The sequence below is a fragment of the Mesoplodon densirostris genome, chromosome 2, assembly GCF_025265405.1.
Source record: "Mesoplodon densirostris isolate mMesDen1 chromosome 2, mMesDen1 primary haplotype, whole genome shotgun sequence".
Taxonomy (NCBI): domain Eukaryota; kingdom Metazoa; phylum Chordata; class Mammalia; order Artiodactyla; family Ziphiidae; genus Mesoplodon; species Mesoplodon densirostris.
The window spans coordinates 120,266,684-120,291,609 of record NC_082662.1 but is presented as its reverse complement, the minus strand read 5'-3'; the positions used below and the strand labels follow the sequence as shown (position 1 = coordinate 120,291,609).

The 24,926-nt window shown below is 37.8% G+C and overlaps 1 protein-coding gene across 1 annotated transcript in view; it reads left to right on the top strand.

Annotated features, from left to right (window-relative positions):
• The window catches only part of CFAP126 (cilia and flagella associated protein 126), a 29,327-nt gene extending 5,993 nt beyond the window's left edge, over nt 1-23,334 (top strand). The window contains exons 4-7 of the mRNA XM_060077691.1: nt 21,639-21,706; nt 21,910-21,990; nt 22,492-22,668; nt 23,062-23,334. Of these exons, the coding sequence (XP_059933674.1) occupies nt 21,639-21,706; nt 21,910-21,990; nt 22,492-22,668; nt 23,062-23,334 (599 nt within the window). The remainder of the gene's footprint in view (nt 1-21,638; nt 21,707-21,909; nt 21,991-22,491; nt 22,669-23,061) is intronic.
• Nucleotides 23,335-24,926: the final 1,592 nt, after the last annotated feature.

Below are 24,926 nucleotides of genomic sequence, written 5' to 3'. Positions count from 1 at the left end.
CCATGGCCGCTGAGCCTGGGCGTCCGGAGCCTGTGCTCCGCAACGGGAGAGGCCACAGCAGTGAGAGGCCCGCGTACCGCAACTGCGTGTCCTTTGGAACTACTGCCATCTTGGATTATGAGAATCAGGGTTCCACCCGTGGGATGGAGAAATAATGAGCTGGAAGGAATCTAAGACCCTGAGGTCCTCAAGCAGCAGAGCTCCCCTAACAACCCAGGACTGCATACCTCTGGACATTTTCATGGGAGCAAAATAAACCTCTATATTTTTAAGCTACTCATTTAAATTTTTCTGTCACTTGCAGCCAAATCTACTTTAACGAGAATAGTTTTTTCCGCAAGGAAGATGAGGTTGGAATGCTGGGGGGTGGCGGAGGGGGAGTCTTTGCATATCTCTGTTTGATTTGTTTGATTTTCTACAATGTGAGTATATTCCTTCTATAATTAAAAAAAAAATCCCTGAAATTGTGGCCAGAAGACCTAGAGTCTAATTACAGCTCCAATATTAACTGGTTATGGCCTTAGGCAAATCATTAAGTTTCTCAATATCTCAATTAAAAAATTTTTCCAAATGAGAGAAAGTAATTCAAATATTCTCTTAAAGTAGTTGAAAAAGACAAAAGCAATATTCTGTATTACATGTAAAGTTTTGCAAAATTTCAGCTAAGAAAATTCCTTGAGATGCTCCATGAAAAATAAGTCCAGTGGTCAAATAAGTTGAGGAAATGGTCTATATTATATCCCCTTTCCACTACTGAAGAGTTTTAATGTACGCTTGGAAGTTAAACATCTGAGACTTCCCACAGGAGAAACGTTTTGTTTCACTTACCCAATCAGATTAAATGAGGGCTCGAGATTTCAGATTTTAGGGTCTGGACTTTCAGGAACAGGTCAGTTTGGGAGTTTGAAAACTGGTTCTGCAACTTACTGGCTGTGCATCTTGGACAAATTACTTAACCTTCCTATGTTTCAGTTTTCTCATACATAAAATGTACTAATATCATTCTCATTTTACAAGGGGCTATTGCAAAAATAAGTTTAAAAACTTTGGCTTCACTTTAATTGCTCAAAAATTTTTGATAATTGTGAGAATAAAAACTCTGATCTAGAATTTTTAGGAAATTACTGACTCTGTGCCTTATTTCTGACAAACGAAGAAGGAGAGGGTAAAATTTGGGAGTGGTCTGAGGCGATATGTTCTCAGAGAAGAGGTATGAATGATGACTGAGTGATTTATGTATGTAACAAGGAGGGACACAGAACTCTGGAGAGCTCTGGTGTTCCTCTTGGTACTTGTTAAAATGAGACATGAGATCTTATCCTAGCATCATTCATTGGTACCTATTTTCATTACTTGGCAGTCTTCAGTAAAGTTCACATTACACAATACGTAAAAAATTTTTTTTTCTTATTGTGGTAAAATACATACAAAATTTACCATCTTAACCCTTTTTAAGTGTACAGTTCAGTCGTATTAAGTACATTCATATTGTTGTATGACCAACACCCTTACCCATGTCCAGAATTTTTTTCATCTTGCAAAACTGAAACTCTGTACCTATTAAACAATAACTCCCCATCTCCCCCCCCAGTAGAATTCTACTTTCTGCCTTATGATGTTTGATCACTCTAAGTACAGGTACCTTATATAAATAAATCATTCAGTATTTGTCTTTTTGTGACAGGCTTATTTCATTTAGCATAATGTCTTCAAGGTTCATCCAAATGTTGTAGCATGTCAGAATTTCATGCTTTTTTAAGGCTGATAATATTTCATTGTGTAACGTTCACATTATTTCTTGTTATATTAAGAACTTTGGCCTTTAGCAACATGTTTCTTATATTTTGCCCACAGGAAGTGTCACCACACCTAGTTAGGACAATTTTTTCCATCTAGGATTTCAATTCACCTTTTAAAGGGAGGAAGTGAAGGCAGAACAAAGAAAGGTGTGGGGATTGGCTGAAATAATCATTCAAATGAGTAATTTCCTGGACAGTATTCTTAGGCTAGGTATGTAGAAGAGCAGGCCCCCAGAACTGAATTAAGGAGTTAGATTTGGTGGGGGTGGGGGGGGGACATTTACTTATCTATTTATTTATTTGGTAAAAGATTTATTGAGATATAATTTATAGACCATACAATTCACTCATTTCAAGGGCACACTTCATTGACTTTTAGTATATTCACAGAGTTGTGCAAATATCACGACAACCTTAGAAAATTTTCCTCATCCCTGAAAGAAATCCCGTAGCAAGTTGCCATCACCCTCAGGTCCCTCCTCAGCCTTATGCAACCACTAACCTACTTTCTGTCCATACAGAGTTGCCTATTCTGGAAATTTCATATAAATGGAATCATATAATATGTGGTCCTTTGTGACTGGCATCTTTCACTTAGTGTAATGTTTTCAAGGTTCATCCATGTTGTAGCATGTACTGGTAATTCATTTATTTGTTTGTTTACTAGATGAGAGAAATAATAGCATGAGTTCATTCTTTTTATTACTGAATAAAATTCCATTGTGTGATTATACCACATTTTATCTACTCATCAGTTTTTGGACATTAGAGTTGTGTCTATTTTTTGGCTATTATGAGTATTGCTGCTTTGAATACTCATGTATACGTTTTTGTGTGGACATATGATTTCATTTCTCTTGGGTATATACCAAGAAGTGGATTTTTAAAACATTTTTATTTTATATTGGAGTATAGTTGATTTACAATGTTGTGTTAGTTTCAGGTATACAGCTATGTGATTCAGTTATACATATATCCATTCTTTTTCAGATTCTTTCCCATATAGGTTATTATAGAATATTGAGTAGAGTTCCCTGTGCTATACAGTAGGTCCTTGTTAATTATCTATTTTATCTATAGTAGTGTGTGTGTATTAACCCCAAACTCCTAATTTATCCCTCCCTACCAAGGAGTTAGATACTATAGGACCAGAAAATGAACTTAGGAAACTAGACTGTTTTTTTTTTTTTTTTTTTTTTTTTTTGCGGTACACGGGCCTGTCACTGCTGTGACCTCTCCCGTTGCAGAGCACAGGCTCCGGACGCTCAGGCTCAGTGGCCATGGCTCACGGGCCCAGCCGCTCCGCGGCACGTGGGATCCTCCCAGACCGGGACACGAACTCGTGTCCCCTGCATAGGCAGGTGGACTCTCAACCACTGCGCCACCAGGGAAGCCCCTAGACTGTTTTTAGTGTTCATTTCTTTTTGTATTCTTATTTAAAACTGTAAAGGAGATTGGAGATACATGCTGAGGTGGCAAGCCTCAAACGTTCTCTACAGATGGTAAGACCACACTGTGACAGAGAGAGAGGGGAAGAATGGCATATACTTAAAACTAGAGTAGATGTTAGGAGAGGTTCTACTCTAAAGGAGTTTTCCTCTGAGTAGTTTTCATTGTGTGGGGTCAGATGAGACCTAGGACAGCCCAGAACACAAGGACCCTCCTCCCATCATATCCCCAGAGGCCATTGTCAATGTGGGCTAGTCTCTGACTCTCCTCTCCCTACCAGGAACTGAAGAGACCGTGCCAGTACCTTTACCCCTGATCAGTTTCCAAGGAGGCAAAGCTTTCATGCATCTGACCTCAAGGGTCAGTGGGACTCTGGGAGAGTCCTGAGGGATGGGAGAGATGCCTGGAATTGACTCCCATCACTCTTTATCTGGCTCAAGAGAATCACCCTTAATCTACTCATCACTATTTCTCACCCAGGTTTCTCCCTGAAGCAATGCCTTAGGGGGAGCTATTTCCCTGAGTACACAGCGACACTGACATATTAATCAAATCTTTCTGCGCAGAGGTGGTGGCAATCCTCCAACAACAGGAAGTTGAAGTTCCTTCCCCATTCTGGGTTGAATAACCAAATTTTCTTGGCTCTTACAGTCTCTCCTCCCCCCCACTTCTTTTTAAAACTTGACTCTGTCCCTGACTCTTTGCTATCCCATTGCTCAATATCTTCCATCACATCCTCCTCCTCATGACTTTAACACTTATGTAATTTAAGGATTCGGTGGCAGGAGACAATGGGCAAAAGATTTCTTCCTTTGTAGTGTAGGGGGTAGGGGACTGGTTGTAAAACTGATCTCCACTAGAGGGAGACTTAGTCTTAAGAAAGAAAACTGGTTACAAAATTTGTGACGTTTAGAGGAAGTAGAGGTATTAACTCATTTATATAGCTGTTGTATTTAGCCAATTATCTCTGTAAAAAAAAAAACTGTTGTGAAAATAATGAGAATTCATTTGTTTTTTATTTTAGGAATTACTTTTTTTAATCTTAATTTTATAATTATATAAAATATTTACATGGTTCTAAAATCAACTCTGCAAACAAGGTATATTCAAAGAAGTTTATCTTCTACCCCTGTCTTTTCTGAATTATTTCTCCTCTCTACCTAAAGGTAATCACTAATCATACCACTTATTTTTCCATCATTTTTCTATTAGAAACATATATAATTTATATCTCCTTTTTAATATAAACAATAGCACACTACTCACATGTCCTACACCTTGCTTTATTCACTTTAAAGTATTTCCTGGAGATCATTCCACAGCAGCATCTTCCTCACTGCTTTTCACAGCTGTGTAGTACTCCACTGTGTGGAGATACCGTATTACTGACAGTTGAGTTGTTTCCAGTCTGTAGTTATTACACATAATACTGCATATAATAGTTGACACTTTTCATATTTTTGCTAGAGTATCTTTGGGATAGATTTCTAAAAATGGAATTGCTTAATCAAAAGGCATTGATAATTGTGCTAGCTAGATACTGCCAAAGTCTCCATCGTGGAGGTTGTACCATTTTACATTTCCATACTCAACATATTAGAATGCCTGTTTCCTCATAGACTGACCAACAGAGTACGTTATCAAACTTTTGGATTTATTCAGTCTCGTGGGTAAAATGTGGTATCTCCATGCAGTTTTAATTTCAATATTTCTAAAATTATGAGCAATACTGAACAATTTTCATATGGTTAACAGCAATTTGTATGTCTTTCTCTGTGACATGCCTCATTATAACCAGTTTTCTATAGGTTTATTAGTCTTTTTCTTCTGTATTTTTAGAAGTTTTGTTGTGGTTTGTTTTAATATTTATTTATTTATTTATTTTGTCTGTGCCGGGTCTTAGTTGTGGCATGCAGGATCTTCGTTGCAGTGTTTGGGCTTCTTAGTTGTGGCATGTGGGATCTAGTTCCTTGACCAGGGATCAAACCTGGGCCCCCTGCATTGGGAGCGTGGAGTCTTATGCACTGGACCACCAGGGAAGTCCCTGTTGTTGTTTTTATCAAAGATGCTAACTCTTAGCCTGTGGTATAACTTTTTCCTCCAGTTGTCTTTTTGGTGGTGTTGTTATATATTAAAATACATAACAACATAACCACTTTTTGGTGGTGTTGTTTTGTATTAAAATTTATCAGTGCATCTGTGGAGAGGGGCATTTTTTTTTACCTTGGATCAATTAATATGATAAACTATATTAATGGATTTCCTTTGCCTCACCATCTTTGCATCCATAGAGTATTATCCACTTGGTCATGATACAATTTTTTTAACATACTATTGGATTCTGCTTACTAATATTTTATATAAGATTTTTGTATCAATATTAATAAGTGAAGTTGATCTATAGTGTTTTTTGTTTAGTCTTTGTCATGGTTCCAAAATTCAAGTTTGGGAATCAATGTTACACCCACTTCATAAAGTGAATTTGTGAATTTTCCTTCTTTTGCCATGCTCTAAAAGAGCTTAAAAAGTTAAGGATTTATTTTTTTAAATTTGATAATATCTTCTGTGAAACTATCTGGATCTGTTTTGTTTTGTGGGGTAACTCTAATCAGTTTCTCTAATTCTTTTATATTAAATGGTATGTTTTTACTCTGTCTCCACAGGGGTAAATTCTGTTAAATTGAGGTTTTATACAACATTATACATTTAATGTAGATTTTCAAACATATTTACATAGAATATTTAAAAATTTTTTTCTGTGTCTCTTTCTTTCTAACATTATCTATTTGTGCTGTCTTCCCCCACCCCGTTTGAGTAGTTTAGTTAAGAAGTTATCAATTTAATTTTTTCAAAGAAACAGTTTTGGATTTATTTATCTTAAAAGAGAATTTTAATTTCCAGTTTTAAAAGTTCTACTTTTTGTTGTTGTAGTTTTCAAACCCATTACCACTGCCTTTCTTTTTACTAACTCCTTTCCTTTGCTGACATTGGTTTGCCTTGTTTTTTTTTTTTTCATTTAAAAAAACACTTTATTATGAAAATTTTCAAACATACATAAAAGTTGAATAGTGTAAATGAATTTGTATATATCCCTGTCCAGATTGAATATTTATCAATATATTGCCACAGTTGCTTCATCTATCCTTTTAAAAAAATTTTCCTGAAGTACTTTAAAGCAAACCTCAGACATCACAATCCTGAACTCTTCACCATACATCTCTAAAAATAAGATCATTATCCACCTGTATCATCCATCATTATCCATCAGTACCATCCAATAGCCACTCCATATTCAGATTTCCCTAAATGTCTTTATACATTTAGTTAGAATCAGGATCCAGCAATATTCATACTGTGGTTAGTTGTTATATCTCTTTTAATTAAAAACAGTCCTCTTTTTTTTCCCCATGCCATTGTCTTGCTGAAGATACAATCATTTCTCTGTTATTTTCTAGTTCCTTCCTTTGGCCACGTTCAGTTTGATATGATTGATGTCTTTTTTTTTTTTTAACATCTTGATTGGAGTATAATTGCTTTACAATGCTGTGTTAGTTTGCCTTGTTTTTTTTTCTCTCTAGTTTTTTGAGTCATAATGTTCATTTATATTTGCTTTTTAACTTCTATTCATTTAATATTAAATCTCTGATAGCTGTTTTAACTATTTCCCATAGATTCTTGTTTTCATTATTAATATTTTCGATTTGTTTTGCATTTCTCCTTTGACCCAGAAGTGGTTAACAGCAAGTTTTTAAATTTCCCATTTGGAAATTTAAATTGGAATTTATTGAGATTTTTTCTGTGGCCTAAGATGTGAATGTGCCACATTTTTGTGATATTTGTGAATCCTTTATATGCATTTGGGGGGGAAGAAAGCCCTATCTCTATCATCAAGGTTCAGAGTTTAAAATATATTAAATCTATCTTATTTATTATGTTGTTTAGGTTGTCTATATCTGTACTAATTTCTTGTTCACTTTATCTCTCTAGATCTGATTTGTTAAAGTCTCCTATTATTAATGTGCTTCTATTTCTCCCATATTAGGTGTAATTCTTTCTCTTTTTTTAATTGTGGTAAAAATTTCTTTATCTCAAATCCTACAGCCTGTGGAACAAAAACCACACTCACAGAAAGATAAACAAGATGAAAAGGCAGAGGGCTGTGTACCAGATGAAGGAACAAGATAAAACCCCAGAAAAACAACTAAATGAAGTGGAGATAGGCAACCTTCCAGAAAAAGAATTCAGAATAATGATAGTGAGGATGATCCAGAACCTCGGAAAAAGAATGGAGGCAAAGATAGAGAAGATGCAAGAAATGTTTAACAAAGACCTAGAAGAATTAAAGAACAAACAGACAGAAATGAACAATACAATAACTGAAATGAAAAATAAACTACAAGTAATCAATAGCAGAATAACTGAGGCAGAAGAAGGGATAAGTGACCTGTAAGACAGAATGGTGGAATTCACTTCTGCGGAACAGAATAAAGAAAAAAGAATGAAAAGAAATGAAGACAGCCTAAGAGACCTCTGGGACAACATTAAACACAACAACATTCACATTATGGGCTCCCAGAAGGAGAATAGAGAGAAAAAGGACCAGAGAAAATATTTGAAGAGATTATATTCAAAAACTTCCCTAACAGGGGAAAGGAAATAGCCACCCAAGTCCAGGAAGCACAGAGAGTCCCATACAGGCTAAACCCAAGGAGAAACATGCTGAGACACATAGTAATCAAATTGGCAAAAATTAAAGACACAGAAAAATTATTGAATGCAGCGAGGAAAAAACAACAAATAACATACAAGGGAACTCCCAAAAGGTTAACAGCTGATTTCTCAGCAGAAACTCTACAAGCCAGAAGGGAGTGGCATGATATATTTAAAGTGATGAAAGGGAAGAACCTACAACAAAGATTACTCTACCCAGCAAGGATCTCATTCAGATTCGATGGAGAAATCAAAAGCTTTACAGACAAGCAAAAGCTCAGAGAATTCAGCACCACCAAACCAGCTCTACAACAAATGCTAAAGGAACTTTTCTAAGTGAGAAACACAAGAGAAGAAAAGGACCTACAAAAACAAACCCATAACAATTAAGAAAATGGTAATAGTAACATACATATTGATAATTACCTTAAACGTGAATGGGTTAAATGCTCCAACCAAAAGACACAGGCTCGCTGAATGGATACAAAAACAAGATCCATATATATGCTGTCTACAAGAGACCCACTTCAGACTTAGGGACACATACAGACTGAAAATGAGGGGATGGAAAAAGATATTCCATGCAAATGGAAATCAAAAGAAAGCTGGAGTAACAATACTCATAGCAAATAAAATAGACTTTAAAATAAAGAATGTTACAAGAGACAAGAAAGGACAGTACAAAATGATCAAGGGATCAATCCAAGAAGAAGACATAACAATTATAAATATATACGCACCCAACATAGGCGCACCTCAAAACATAAGGCAACTGCTAACAGCTATAAAAGAGGAAATCGACAGTAACACAATAATAGTGGGAGACTTTAACACCTCACTTACACTAATGGACAAATCATCCAAACAGAAAATTAGTAAGGAAACACAAGCTTTAAATGACAGAATAGACCAGATAGATTTAATTGATATTTATAGGACATTCCATCCAAAAACAGCAGATTACATTTTCTTCTCAAGTGCGCACGGAACATTCTCCCGGATGGATCACATCATGGGTCGCAAATCCAGCCTCAGTAAATTTAAGAAAATTGAAATCATATCAAGCATCTTTTCTGACCACAATGCTATAAGATTAGAAATCAATTACAGGGAAAAGACTGTAAAAAACACAAACACATGGAAGCTAAAAAATACGTTACTAAATAACCAAGAGATCACTGAAGAAATCAGAGGAAATCAAGAAATACCTAGAGACAAATGACAATGAAAACACAATGATCCAAAACCAATGGGATGCAGCAAAAGCAGTTCCAAGAGGGAAGTTTATAGCAATACAAGCCTACCTCAAGAAACAAGAAAAATCTCAAACAATCTAACCTTACACCTAAAGGGACTAGAGAAAGAAGAACAAACAAAACCCAAAGTTAGCAGAAGGAAAGAAATCATAAGGATCAGAGCAGAGGGCTTCACTGGTGGCGCAGTGGTTGGGAGTCCGCCTGCCAGTGCAGGAGATGTGGGTTCGAGCCTTGGTCTGGGAGGATCCCACATGCTGTGGAGCAACTAGGCCTGTGCACCATGGCTGCTGGGCCTGCACTCTGGAGCCTGCAGTCCGCAACTACTGAGCCCATGTGCCACAACTGCTGAAGCCTGTGAGCCTGGAGCCCGTGCTCTGCAGTTGGAGGGGCCACTGCAGTGAGAAGCCCGCGCACCACCACAAAGAGTGGCCCCTGCTCAGCGCAGCTAGAGAGGGCCTGCCTGCAGCAATGAAGAGCTAACACAGCCAAAAATAAATAAGTAAGTAAGTAAATTAATTAATTAATTAATTTTAAAATTTTTTTTAAAAAAGATCAGACCAGAAATAAATGAAATAGAAACAAAGAAAACAATAGCAAAGATCAATAAAACTAAAAGCTGGTTCTTTGAGAAGATAAACAAAATTGATAAACCTTTAGCCAGACTCATCAGGAAAAAGAGGGAGAGGACTCAAATCAATAAAATTAGAAATGAAAAAGGAGAAGTTACAACAGACACTGCAGAAATTCAAAGCATCCTAAGAGACTACTACAAGCAACTCTATGCCAATAAAATGGACAACCTGGAAGAAATGGACAAATTCTTAGAAAAGTATAACCTTCCAAGACTGAACCAGGAAGAAATAGAAAATATGAACAGAACAATCACAAGTAATGAAATTGAAACTGTGATTAAAAATCTTCCAACAAACAAAAGTCCATGACCAGATGGATTCACTATCGAACATTTAGAGAAGAGCTAACACCCATCCTTCTCAAACTCTTCCAAAAAATTGTAGAGGAAGGAACACTCCTAAACTCATTCTATGAGGCCACCATCACCCTGATACCAAAACCAGACAAAGATACTACAAAAAGAGAAAATTACAGACCAATATCACTGATGAACATAGATGCAAAAATCCTCAATAAAATAGTAGCAAACAGAATCCAACAACACATTAAAAGGATCATACACCATGATCAAGTGGGATTTATCCCAGGGATGCAAGTATTCTTCAATATATGCAAATCAATCAATGTGATACACCATATTAACAAACTGAAGAAAAAAAAACATATGATCATCTCAATAGATGCATAAAAAGCTTTTGACAAAATTCAACATCCGTTTATGATAAAAACTCTCCAGAAACTGGGCATAGAGGGAACCTACCTCAACAAAATAAAGGCCATATATGACAAAACCCACAGCAAACATCATTCTCAATGGTGAAAAACTGAAAGCATTTCCTCTAAGATCAGGAACAAGACAAGGATGTCCACTCTCACCACTATTATTCAACAGAGTTTTGCAAGTCCTAGCCACGGCAATCAGAGAAGAAAAAGAAATAAAAGGATTACAAATTGGAAAAGAAGAAGTAAAACTGTCACTCTTTGCAGATGACATGATACTATACATAGAGAATCCTAAAGATGCCACCAGAAAACCACTAGAGCTAATCAATGAATCTGGTAAAGTTGCAGGATACAAAATTAATACACAGAAATCTCTTGCATTCCTATACACTAATGATGAAAAATCTGAAAGAAAAATTAAGGAAACACTCACATTTACCATTGCAACAAAAAGAATAAAATACCTAGGAATAAACCTACCTAGGGAGACAAAAGACCTGTATGCAGAATACTGTAAGACACTGATGAAAGAAATTAAAGATTATACAAACAGATGGAGAGATATACCATGTTCTTGGATTGGAAGAAGCAATATTGTGAAAATGACTATACTACCCAAAGCAATCTACAGATTCAATGCAATCCCTATCAAATTACCAATGGCATTTTTTACAGAGCTAGAACAAAAAGTCTTAAAATTTGTATGGAAACACAAAAGACCCCGAATAGCCAAAGCAGTTTTGAGGGGAAAAAAATTGGAGCTGGAGGGATCAGACTCCCTGACTTCAGACTATACTACAAATCTACAGTAACCAAGACAATATGGTACTGGCACAAAAACAGAAATATAGATCAATGGAACAGGATAGAAAGCCCAGAGATAAACCCACACACTTATGGTCAACTAATCTATGACAAAGGAGGCAAGGATATACAATGGAGAAAAGACCATCTCTTCAATAAGTGGTTCTGGGAAAACTGGACAGCTACATGTAAAAGAATGAAATAGAACACTCCCTAACACCATACACAAAAATAAACTCAAAATGGACTAGAGACCTAAATGTTAAGACTGGACACTATAAAACTCTTGGAGGAAAATATAGGAAGAACATTCTTTGACATAAATCACAGCAATATCTTTTTTGACCAGCCTCCTAGAGTAAAAACAAAAATAAACAAGTGACAAAATAAAAATAAACAAGTGGGACCTAATGAAACTTAAAAGCTTTTGCACAGCAAAGGAAACTATAAACAAGATAAAAAGACAACCCTCAGAATGGGAGAAAATATTTGCAAATGAATCAACAGACAAAGGATTAATCTCCAAAATATATAAACAGCTCATGCAGCTCAATATTAAAAAACAAACAACCCAATCCAAAATGGGCAGAAGACCTAAATAGACATTTCTCCAAAGAAGACATACAGATGGACAAGAAGCACATGAAAAGCTGCTCAACATCACTAATTATTAGAGAAATGCAAATCAAAACTACAATGAGGTATCACCTCACACCTGTTAGAATGGGCTTCATCAGAAAATCTACAAACAACAAATGCTGGAGAGGGTGTGGAGAAAAGGGAACCCTCTTGCACTGTTGGTTGGAAGGTAAATTGATACAGCCACTACGGAGAACAGTATGGAGGTTCCTTAAAAAACTAAAAATAGAATTACCATATGATCCAGCAATCCCACTACTGGGCATATACCCAGAGAAAACCATAATTCAAAAAGACACATGCACCCCAATATTCATTGCAGCACTATTTACAATAGCCAGGACACAGAAGCAACCTAAATGCCCATTGACAGATGAATGGATAAAGAAGATGTGGTACAGATATACAATGGAGTATTACTCAGCCATAAAAAGGAACGAAATTGGGTCATTTGTAGAGACGTGGATGAATCTAGAGACTGTCATACAGAGTGAAGTAAGTCAGAAAGAGAAAAACAAATATCGTATATTAACGCATATATATGCAACCTAGAAAAATCATACAGATGAACGGGTTTGCAGGGCAGAAACTGAGAACACAGACGTAAAGAACAAACATATGGACACCAAAAGAGGCAAGCGGCCAGGGGGAGGGGATGGTGGAATGAATTGGGAGATTGGGATTGACATATATACACTAATATGTTTAAAATGGATAACTAATAAGAACTTTCTGTATAAATAAATTAATTTTAAAAAATTCTTTATCTCTTTTAAACCATTTTAGTCAGAATTCTACTTTCTTGGATAATTACAATTGCAACCCCTGCTTTAATTTAAGAAAATAATTCTGGTACTTTTTTAGTCATTTATTATTAGGCTTCCTGAATCTCTTTAATTTAGATATATTTCTTTTATACAGCATAGTGTTGGAATTTGCTTTTGTAGTCAATGTGAAAATCATTTTAACACGTGTGGTAAGCCCATTTATATATTTGTTGATGCAATCAATATTTCTGGCCTTAGAGCTGCCTTACTGTTCGTTTTTTTTTTTTTTTTTTTGCTGTATGCGGGCCTCTCACTGTTGTGGCCTCTCCCGTTGCGGAGCACAGATTCCGGACGTGCAGGCTCAGCGGCCATGGCTCACGGGCCTAGCCGCTCTGCGACATGTGGGATCTTTCCGGACCGGGGCACGAACCCGCGTCCCCTGCATCGGCAGGCGGACTCTCAACCACTGTGCCACCAGGGAAGCCCTGCCTTACTGTTTTAAGTTACATATTTTTTTAATATATGTAGGTCTCTCACCATGTGATCTATTTCATATGCTTCCTCCTCTCCCCACCCCCCACTTTTTTTTAACATACCTTCTGGTACTTAAAAGAGTTTGTATTTTTGTTCTAATGGTTAACTTTATCCTAATACTTTTATACAATACATAAGTTCTGTCTCTTTTTTGCTATTGTCTATATGAGCACGTGAGATGATAGAAAATACATATATTGGTCTCTGCCCCTTGTTCCTGGCTCAGAGCTCCTGAAACTCTTGTAAATACCTAAGTGATAAAAGCACTAGGAACATCTTTTGTGCTAACATTTGGTCTTTGACCCTGGTTCCTGACACAGTGCTTGGAATTTCCTGGGTAATAGGGGTGGGGGTGTCTTTTGTTCTAGTGAGGTGATTATTGGTGGGCTCCTGGGTGGAAGCTGGTCACCAGAAAGACCAAGTCATGATTAGAAGCTTAGACTTCAACCCCATCCCCCATTCTCTGGAGAGGGGAGAGGGGCTAGAAATGGAATTAACAATCAATCAGGCCTATGTGATGAAGCCTCCAGAAAAATCCCAATAAGATAGGGTCTGGAGAGTGTCCAGGGAGAGTGGCAGACCCAGAGAGGACATGGGAGCTCCACGCCCCTTCCCACATACCTTCCCTAAACATCTCTTCTATCTGGATGTTCATCAGTATTCTTTATCATATCCTCACAGATATCCTCAAGTATTTTGTTGAGTTCTGTGAGCCATTCTAGCCATTCTAGCAAATTAATTAAACTCAAGGAGGGGGTCATGGGAACCTCTGACTTACAGCTGATTGATCAGAAGCACAAGTAACAACCTGGACATGCAATTGGCATCTGAAGGGAAGTGGGGCAGGCGGTCTTGTGGGACTGAGCCCTTAACCTGTGGGATCTGATGCTATCTCCAGGCAGATAGAATTGAGCTAAATTATTGAGCTAAATTGAGCTAAATTATAGAACACCCAGCTGGTGTCATGGAATTCCTTGATGTGGGGAAAAACCCCTTGTCTGGTGTCAGAAGTTTGTTAATGAGATAGTAGTGTGAGAGTAAAGGAGAAACACAGGACTGGAGTTTTTCCTAATATAGAGCAACACTGAAACTATCTAGGAATCTCTTAATCAGTCACTCCCCCCACCAGCCCCCATTGCTTTCCCCTAGCACCTAACTATGATAATCAGGGCTTATTCTATTGATACTTCTCTATTGATACTTCTCACATACTACCTAATCTACCTCACATATTTAATCTCTCATTGTTAGCTGTACTATATTTACAGGGTTGCCAAGAAATCTGGAAACATAAATGAATACATATTAATGGTTTGTTGGTATTATATTTCAATACAGAACAAAATAGTATCTTTTCCCAGACTTTATGGCCACTGTGTATATCGTCAAAGCACATAGCTATCACATAACTACACTATTTCCATTAGAACCATCATTTATTCTTGGTTATTCAAGTAATCATAAATTTAATTCTCTCCACTAGTGAGAGATACTGATGTCTCCTCAGTCATTGTGGTTGTCTACAGCTTGTTCTCTAGATTCCTCAGGAAGTGTTCTTATCCACAATATTCTTCTTTTATGGGGTATGGGAGGGGAGACGTAATAGCAGTCTCCAATAGAAGGAGCCTTAGGTTCCTCAAAGGAAAGAAAATAGGATAAAAAATTTGTAATATATAGAGAAATTTTGAAATAGTGTCTATATTTGCAGCCATCCATTTCTTCAGTGCTTACTGTGTACAGAACTGTCTTCAGTTCCTATAAAGGAATATATAGAAAACAGGGGGGTGTAAATAGTTCAAAGTTGGTCCAGTAGCTTGGTTGGATAAGATCCTGTTAGCTCAGGAAAACAGGCAAAAGCCAGGTCTCCAATCCAAGACCCACTACCACCTGCCGCAGTGAACTAGCATGCAGGGTACACTTTGGAACTATCTGGAAGAAAACTTGGAGAGCTGTTGGCCAAACTATGTAATAGATGAGATGCTCAAGTTTTTACTAATGAGGTTACTAATGATTTTTCTGGTTTTAAAATTGCCATGGGGGGGAATTCCCTGGCGGTCAAGTGGTTAGGACTCTGCGCTTTCACTGCCGAGGGCCTGGGTTCATTCCCTGGTCGGGGAACGAAGATCCTGCAAGCTGTGTGGTGAAAAAGAAAAGAAAACTGCCATGGGAAGAAAAATACATTGAAAGTTCAGGTTGCTAACTTTTGGCTATTATAAATTAGAAATCACTAAATGAGGTAGTTTATCTAACAACGCAAATTTTTGAGGGAGAAGTTGCTGTGAATCTCTTTAATGTATGGGAAGAGATGTGGGATAAAAGCTAACTTGGAGATCTCATCAATCTATCAAGGCTTCAAGTTCTGCCAGAGAACTCTTGATATGTGGCTGGAGGGGATATAACCTCTAGAAGGCAATTTGTTAGAGTATCTATCAAACTGCACATATCCTTTGACTTCACAATTTCATTTCTATAAATGTATCTTACAAATATACTCACACAATGCAAAACAACACATGTAGGAAGTTATTCATTGCTGCACTGTGATAACAAAAGTTTAAAAACAAACTAAATGTTCAACAATAGGGAACTGATTATAATACATCATTAATGTATACTATGCGGCTATAAAAAAAAAGCAAGGAAGCTCTTTATGCACTAATATTTAATGATTTTCAAAATATATTTTTTAATCTTAAAATGAAAGTAGTATGTTATGCTATAATTTGTGTAAAATGTAATGGTGATGAATAAAATATATATTTCATTTATTATATCTATTCTTAAATATGCACAAAACCTTGGAAAACTACAGAAAAAACTGATAACTGATTGTGGGAAAGTTATTACCTATTTTTTAAAAGAAGATCCACTGGTTCAAAGCAAAAGCTTTACCTTCTATGGTCTCTCTCCACTTAAACTGACCAGCATTCTTTTTGTTCTTCCCATTCCCTCCTATTGTATTAGTAAGACTCTTACTAGGTTGCAAGAAAAGCACAAGCCCAAGTAATCTCACGATGGTGGTTGTCAATGAGGAAGCAATCATACTGGCTGACTTGCAGAGAAATAAGAACAAGGCATTGCAGAGAACAATGAGATGGAGGGAAAAAAAAATCCCTCTTCTTGATCATGTTCTATCTTCCAGATTCTAGTACCCTTTAAGGCCCAAACTATACTTCCTACTTTTGGAATCCATTATAAATATCCCATAACTTTAAAAAAAATTTCCCCCTTTTCTGTTTCAGGTAAACTGAACAGGTACTTCTTTTTACTGGGCAGTCTTGAGCTAATACTAATGCTAAAATTATTGAACACTCACTATGCATCACGTACCCTACTAGGCATGTTACATATGTTTAATTCTCAAAATTCAGATTATCCTCATTTCACACCAGAAAGACCAAGTAGCTTGTCCAAGGTCACACATTTAGGCAGAGCCAGAATTTAATCCAGGCAATCTGACTCCAGTGCTTAGGTTGGTAGTTGCCCTCAATTAGGTAGTTTATACACTTCCTATAGGCACAAAGTAAACTTGTAGTCCAATGGCAGATGATCTCAACTCAAATAAAAGATTTCCTAATGGTCTAATTTCAGGTATCAAAGAACCGAATCAAATGATGAAAATATCGTGAGGCATATTTTTTGAGTGGGGCCTTTATGAGCCCTTCCAAGTTTGAAAGAGTTAAATCTGGTTCAATGAATGAACAACAGCTATACCTAAAGTCAACCAGTCAATCTGAAGAAAGGCTAAAATTCAATACAATTTTATTAGAAGCTTGAAATTGCCTGTTACTATTTATATTACAATTTCCTAGTGTCTGTGAAATTCTAATTGGAGAATTCACACAGGACCCAGCCAGGATTAAACCATGGATTTTAAAAAGACACAAATAACCTAAAATGGTCACCTCTCCCTGCAGAACAATGGGTTAGAGGATCCAGAAACAGACCCAAATATATTAGGGAATACAATAAAGGTGGCAATTCAAATCAGTAGGGAAAAGATGGCTTATTCAATAAATGATGTCAAGACAACTAGTTAGGTATCTGGAGATTGACCTCAGTTTAGTCACCAAAATAAATTCCAACAGAATAAAAATTTAAATATAAAAACTGAAACCAGGGGTGAATTATTTTTTAAATATTGGAATTTACAAAAAGCCTTCAAAGCATAAGATCCAGAAGTACAGAAAGAAAGAGTGATAAGTTTGACTACATAAATTTAAATGACAAACTGGGGGAAAATGTTTGCAACATAACTGACAAAAGGGCTGATTTCCTTAATACATAAAGTTCAAATAGATTAATAAAAGTGATCAACAGCTCAATAACAAATGGTAAAAAACATGAAAGGCTATTCTCAGGGGAAAAAAGAAATAAAACATATAAACATAAGGAAAAAACCTTGTAATTAAAGAAAGTTTAAAACAAGGATACATCATGTTTCACCTACAGCTTAAGAAGCAATACAGTGTAATGGTTAAAACTGATCACTCTAGAGTCAGAATACTTGGGATTAAATCCTGGTTCTACTCCTTACTGTGCATGCCCCAGTTTCCTAGGCTGGGGTTCTTGTGAGAACCAAATGAGAAAATATAATAAAAAGCAATTAGGACTGTGCCTGGCATATAGTAACTACATTAGTTTTTATTATTATATTGACAAAAACAGGAAAAACATTGGTAAGAGAGTGAAGAACTAAGCACTCTCATACACCGTTGGCAGATGTATAAACTGGTACAATGTCTTTAAGTGGCAATTTGACATTGTCTACTAATGTTTAAATTCATAAACTCTTTGACTTTACACTTCACTTTTAGAAATTTATCCCACTAATCACATATGTTCCTAAAGATATATATATTTCTCTCTATATATCTTTATGTTCATAAAGATATATATGTAGATATAGATTTTCATTGCAGCAATGTATGTAACAGCAAAAGACTGGAAATAACCTAAATGGTCATCCAAATGAGACTAAATAAATGCATGATGGTACACCCTAAAATGAAATAATATACTATCATGAAAAAAAAATCCCCAAGATAGTCAAAAAAGCAAATCACAAAACAGTGTGAACAGCTTGCTCCCATTAATTTTAGAATGTATAGAATATTTCTGGAAGGAGACACAAGAAAATAATAACAGTAGTTGCCTCTGAGGAGCAAGACTGGGAGTTGAAGTCAAATGGAAATTTGCTTTTCATTAAATACCTTTCCGTAAAAGTGAAATTTTTTTCCCATGTACACTTTTTTCAATTAAACAAAAACTAATTAAAAAAAATAAGATTGAAGCCATCATATAACATCATATCTCTATCAGAAAAGCATACCAGCTAAAGACAGAAGTTCCAAGAGAAATGATGCTTGCTTAAATATCACTGTGGCTTTAGGAACCAAAATGTTATCACTCTAGAGAGTAATGAGAACCACAGGGACTAAGCACATGAGTCCCCTTTCCAGACCTCACATAAGCACATCTGTTAACTGCCAGAGTCTGTAAAACAAAAGCTGTTTTTACCTCCATCTCTAGAAGTGTAGGAGTGTTCTTGTACTTGGTATGTTGGTTGGGATGAGGACTTTGGAAGAAGGAAGGGAGAAGGGATTGACAATCATCCATTAAAATGCTCTCCTGGTTCTCAATGAGCTATTTCTTTGGACAACTTATTTCTTAGTTTTTTCCTTTCATTTTAATACCTTATGTATAAACTTTATAATTCAGAAAACACAATTCCACTTTCTCCCTAACAACCCAGTAGATGGTTCTGATAATACCATTTTAGATTAGTCTCAGAGAGGTATCCTAGTCCAACAAATATTAGGTTTGTGTCATAGCACCACCACTTAATTTTCTAAATCTGATGCTTTCCACACTACAGCTTTCTTTCATCATCCCTGCTCAGTCTCCTGGCACCAGCTCCTGATTTCACCTCATCCCAGCCAACATCAAGTACCTTTGTTTTTAGGCTCTGTGATTCTAGAGAGTGATGGAAGAGACAGGAGTCATTTAAGGACTAAGGATATGTTTTCCTTTCTGGGGACAAATCTGAATCAGCTGCTTTTAAAAACATCATTCCTGGATTTCGCTAGTGGTGCAGTGCTTAAGAATCTGCCTGCTAATGCAGGGGACACGGGTTCGAGCCCTGGTCTGGGAAGATCCCACATGCCGCAGAGCAACTAAGCTCGTGCGCCACAACTACTGAGCCTGTGCTCTAAGAGAGCCCATGAGCCACAACTACTAAATCCCACACGCCTAGAGCCCGTGCTCTGCAACAAGAGAAGCCATCACAGTGAGAAGCCCACGCACTGCAACGAAGAGTAGCCCCTGCTCGCCGCAATTAGAGAAAGCCCGCACACAGCAACAAAGACCCAACGCAGCCAAAAATAAATAAATAAATATATTTTTTTAAATAAATAAATAAAAACATCATTCCTTTGTTATTCTGAGAAAATGAAGTAGTGGACCCTGTAAACAGGGTCTTGGCAGTACTGAGTACCTACCATGGTATGACATTATCTAGATACTTTATTCACCTCGCCTCATTTACGCTGTAATTGTTCTATTATTTCCACAATACAAATGATTATAGAAATTCAGTGAAGGGACGTCAGTTGTTTAATGCCATACAGCTCCTATGTTCCTGTGTTGAGTAAGGACTCAAACCCCAGTGTCTGGCTCTAAAGTCTATGGTACATTACACCACACTGCCCAATGAACACAGCTCTTGGGGCTCCATGGTTTGTTATGGTGGTTAAAGACCCCAGTCAAAGACAACCTGGAAGTTCTTAAGCAGGGGAAGTTATGCTAGAAAAAAGTCTGGGCCACTATTCAACCAATTTTCTCACATTTATTTACTCTGTCCCTCACATCTCTAAAATGAAAAGGAACCTAAGTTTTAGGGGAAAAGATTGGGGGCAGTGTCAGCCAAGAAAGTGATTAACAAGAAGGAAAAGGCAGCCCCTGCTAATTGAGAGGTAGTCGAGATGGTCTGCCTTCTTGCGGTTGCCAGGCAACACAGGTAAACAGAGGAAGTGGCAGGATCATGGCCACTAACTACAGTGCCAACCAAGTAAGTACTCTTTTCCATTTCTATAACGTTTAATTTTGCCTTCCTGATTCCACCTTTGGTCTGACCCCTCCCGTAGGATTCTGATGACTGAATATATAGCTGAGAGTGGGGTGAGATAGTATTTTTTTACCTCCTCAGCTCCTCAGGGGAGGGAGAGCCCAAGGACAAATAATAGGTATCTCTGGGTTAGGTTTGTAGGCCCTAACCCAGAGGTCAGCAAACTTTTTCTGAAAAGGGCCAGAGAGTAAATATTTTAGGCTTTGTGGGTCAAGTGACAAAATCAGAGATATTATATAGGTATGAGAGAAAACACTTTTCCATAAAATTTTGACAAAATTCAAAATACAATAACTGAGTGCAATTTTTATAATATTAATGAAAAGCATGAAATTCTTATAGGATGAGAAAATATTTCACTTAATTGGGGTACAAAGTTAGTGTTCCCCTTTATCAAATCAAGTGCAAATGTTCATCTATAAAAACAATTCTTAGCTTTCTCAGGCCATCCCAAAACAGACAGGAGGATGGATTTGGCCCAGGCCAGAGTTTGCTGACCGCTGGTCTAGACCAGCACTGCAATAAAAAGATAATGTGAGTCACAAGTGTAACTAAATTTTCTAGTAGCTACGTGAAAAAAAATTAAAAAGAAATAAAGTTAATTTTAATAATATAATTTAGCCCAGTTACGTCCAAAATATTATTTCCAACACTTAATCAATATTTTAAGTTATAATCAGATGTTTCATTGGTTTTTGTACTAAGTCTTCAAAATCCATTGTATTTTATATAGTTGACCCTTGAACAAGGCAGGGATTAGGGTACAGATCCCCACACAGTTGAAAATCTACATATAACTTTACAGTCGGCCCTCCATAACCAGGGTTCCACATCCACAGATTCAACCAACTATTGATCATGTAGTACTGTAATACATATTTATTGAAAAGTACGTATTTATTTATTTATTGTAAGTTAACCTGCACAGTTCAAACCCATGTTGTTCAAGGGTCAACTGTACTTACAAAGCACCTCAATTTGGACTAGTCACATTTCCAACGCTCAATAGCCACATGTGGCTAGTGGCTCCATGTTGGACAGCACACAGATGAAACAAATCACATCCTCTCTAAAGTGAGTTAAAGCTTACTTAGCATGGTTGTTCATGCCTTCGGTCTTCAAATCTAAAGAACTGTGCCTAGCTATCATTTCCTGGGCTTGGGGCGTTTGAGTCTCATAGGCATTCTCATCTTTTCTCCACAGTATGAAAAAGCTTTCTCACCCAAGTATCTGCAGAACTGGTCTCTCCCCAAGCCAACAAAAGAGGTATTCCACGTTCAGGACACCACAATGCGTTTCTGGTTCTTCACGTCACACTCTATGTATTTCACTGGTACCTAACTTCTTTCAGCCTTCTTTGAATTCCCATATCCTCCTCTCCTTCAGTCCTTAATTCAAGCCCTTCAGATACTTTCTTCCACTTTTCCAGTCCATGTTCACAAGCACTTCTCTCCCCACCTCTACCCCAGAGGATTTCTTCCCATGAAGGCTACACTCAGATTATCGCCAATGATCGTGGTCATCTGTTGCCTTCAGTGCCCCATTCCAAGGTGAGATACTCATCTCCATTCTCTTCTTGTAAGGTAAAGAACTGAGGCACAGAACTGGAGGAACAGAGCAGGGAGACTTGCAATCTCCTGCAGCTACTCTTTGGAAAATTAAAGTGCAATCTAATTCACATTGTAACTCGAGTGCCCCCAAACTTCCAGCCAGCTTATCCAACAGAACAGGGTTGTGTTTAACACCCAGAATTCCTTAAGCCGATGAATGATCTGTATAAAATGAACACCTTCAGGTGATAACATTTATGCAGTGGGTACACTGCCAAACTTAACCTAAGGATGTGGAATTTAAGAGATAAGCGGATAAGAAAATTAGGGTAGCCTAAATGAGAGAGGGGGAAAAGGAAGAGTGGGGAAATTACGCTTTCATTCTTGTTTCATGACGATGCATTCCCAAAGGTAAAGGATGGAAATAAGACAAACGGCCCACCAATAGGTCAGTTACTGGGAGTGAGAAGCCCTGTTGAGGAATCTCATTTTTCCTTTCAGGCAAGTCCTTGGGGTTCCTTCATGGGCACCTGGCAAATGCCTCTGAAGGTACCTCCTGCTCGGGTGACCCTGACCTCCCGTACAGCTGCTGGTGCTGCCTCCCTTACCAAATGGATACAGAAAAATCCTGATTTACTCAAGGCCTCCAATGGGCTACATCCTGAAATCTTAGGCAAGGTACCTGTTCCTCCCATCTAACCTCAGTCCTGTTGTCTTCACTTCTTTTCAACCTCAAAAATGCCTAATGTTATACTACCACAATCCCAGCAGGGGGAACCTCTAACCAATTCTGTCTTACCCTTTCTAGTCCTTAAACAACCTCTGCGGCCTGAAGGGATAAGCTAAGGAAGGGCATCTTATCCACACCCTCCCACTCACATCCCCTCCACACAGTACAAAATGAGCTGATCTCAAGGGGAAGTTAACAGTATCAAATTTAACTCTTCTTATTTGAAACCTGACCTTTTGTTCATGGAATGGGGAGAAAGGGATCTAGAATTCTGAGATGGATTGGGAATGATCTAGGCCTAACCTGAAACATAACTGTCTCTTCTATTCCACCCCTGACAGCCCCATGATCCAGATAGTCAGAAGAAACTTGGGAAGTCTATCACAAAGACTGTACAGCAAGCACCAAGTCCAACCATAATCCCAAGCTCCCCAGCATCAAATCTCAATTCCCCAGATCAACTCCAAAGCTCACACCCCTCTGAAGGTCACACTCCAGGTCCCCAAAGCCCACCCAACTCTCCAAAGAGTCCACCTGGAAGCCCATGTATGCTAGAACACTGTGCAGGTCCTAATTTAGCTGAGGTCCAGAAATGCAAACCTGGAACTCCATAAGGGACTAAGGGACCACACTGAGAAAACCTGTCTAGAGATTGAGTGATGTAAGCAAGACCCCCCAGTCAGGGAAATTATGGATGGGAATAAAGGCAAATTTGGAAAATAATCATTGTTTGTTGAATCTTTTACTGATTTGGATTTTTCCCTCCTGCTATGTTTGCCTCTTTTAACCCATAACTAGGAGAAGGGTTGGAGGAAATAGAGCAGGGAAAAGAACATGACAGTGGCTTGGGGGCAGAACACATTTTTACAAGGATTGAGTCATTTCCAGAAATGACCAACCAGGAGGAAGTTGGTCTGAATCACAGCAAAAGAAACCTCAAATATCCAGTCTGTCACCCCTACTCGCTCACTTTTCATCCTGAGCATGAACTACAACTTCAAGGTCAGAAGTACAATCATTTAGAGTAGAGTGTGTGTATGTGCATTTGGAGAAGGTGGGGAAGAAAAGGTACAGGAAGCCAGAGTAGAAGATACAATCCTTGTCTAACACTTCATTATCTGATGACAGAACACACAGGGACAACAAATTAGAAAGAGTTATAAAAGCAAAATTCAAGCAAAAATACAAATATAATTTGAAAACTGAAGATAAAGAAGTGATTAGGGACTTCCCTGGTGGTCCAGCAGATAAGACTCCGCACTCCCAATGCAGGGGACACGGGTTTGATCCCTGGTCAGGGAACTAAGATCTCACATTGCAATGCCACATGCCACACAGCGCAGGCAAAAAAAAAAAAAAAAGAAGTGATTAGAAGACAGAGAAGAGAAATAAAGGGAGACAACAAGTAGAAATTTAGGACAGAATAACATACATGATGAGCACACTGCCACTCCCCCCACCCCAATCACCTGAATGATAAGAAGCCACCAAAAAAGTCCCATATCTATTTCCCAGCCTCCAATTTCTGTTTATCATTATCCCCATTCTGCATCTTCCTGGAACTGGCTGTTAAATTTAATGCCCTTGCCAAACCTTTCCCAGTTCCAGTGCCCAACTGTTCCCTCATGAACACGTATGCCTAACTCCAAGGACAAGTACAGAGGACATATGTATATGCTGGAGGAAGGCTACAAAGACTTCCCAGGTCCAGTGTAGCAAAAAGGGAGAAGTGATCATCACTTAAAGCCAAAGACTACTTGGGAGCTGGGATGAAGACTCTTGAGGCAACTAAGTAAGGTCTTCCTCTCCAACTGACACCAATTACAGCCACTGTTACTTCTCTCCAACCCACAGCTTTAACTGGTTGGCTAAAAACTCAGAGTGACAGACAAGATAGATCTGTCACCCCAGAGTTTCCAAAAACTATCAAAACAGCACTCCTGTCAAGGCAGTTAGGGACCAAAAAGCCTGGCCTACATGGATTATAAAAAGTAGCATGTTTTCCCATTAAACTATAAATGTTTGCCAGGTTTCCAACAATCTCTCCTTTCTTACCTCTACTCTCCTTTCTCCCCAAATGGACATACTTAGTTCATATTCATAGTCCCTTGGCTGTCCCCTCCATTGTTCCACTGGATCATAATTTGCTGAACTGTACCTTAAGGCTTATAATAATCAGTTCTCAGTGGGATTTTGGAGCCTGTAA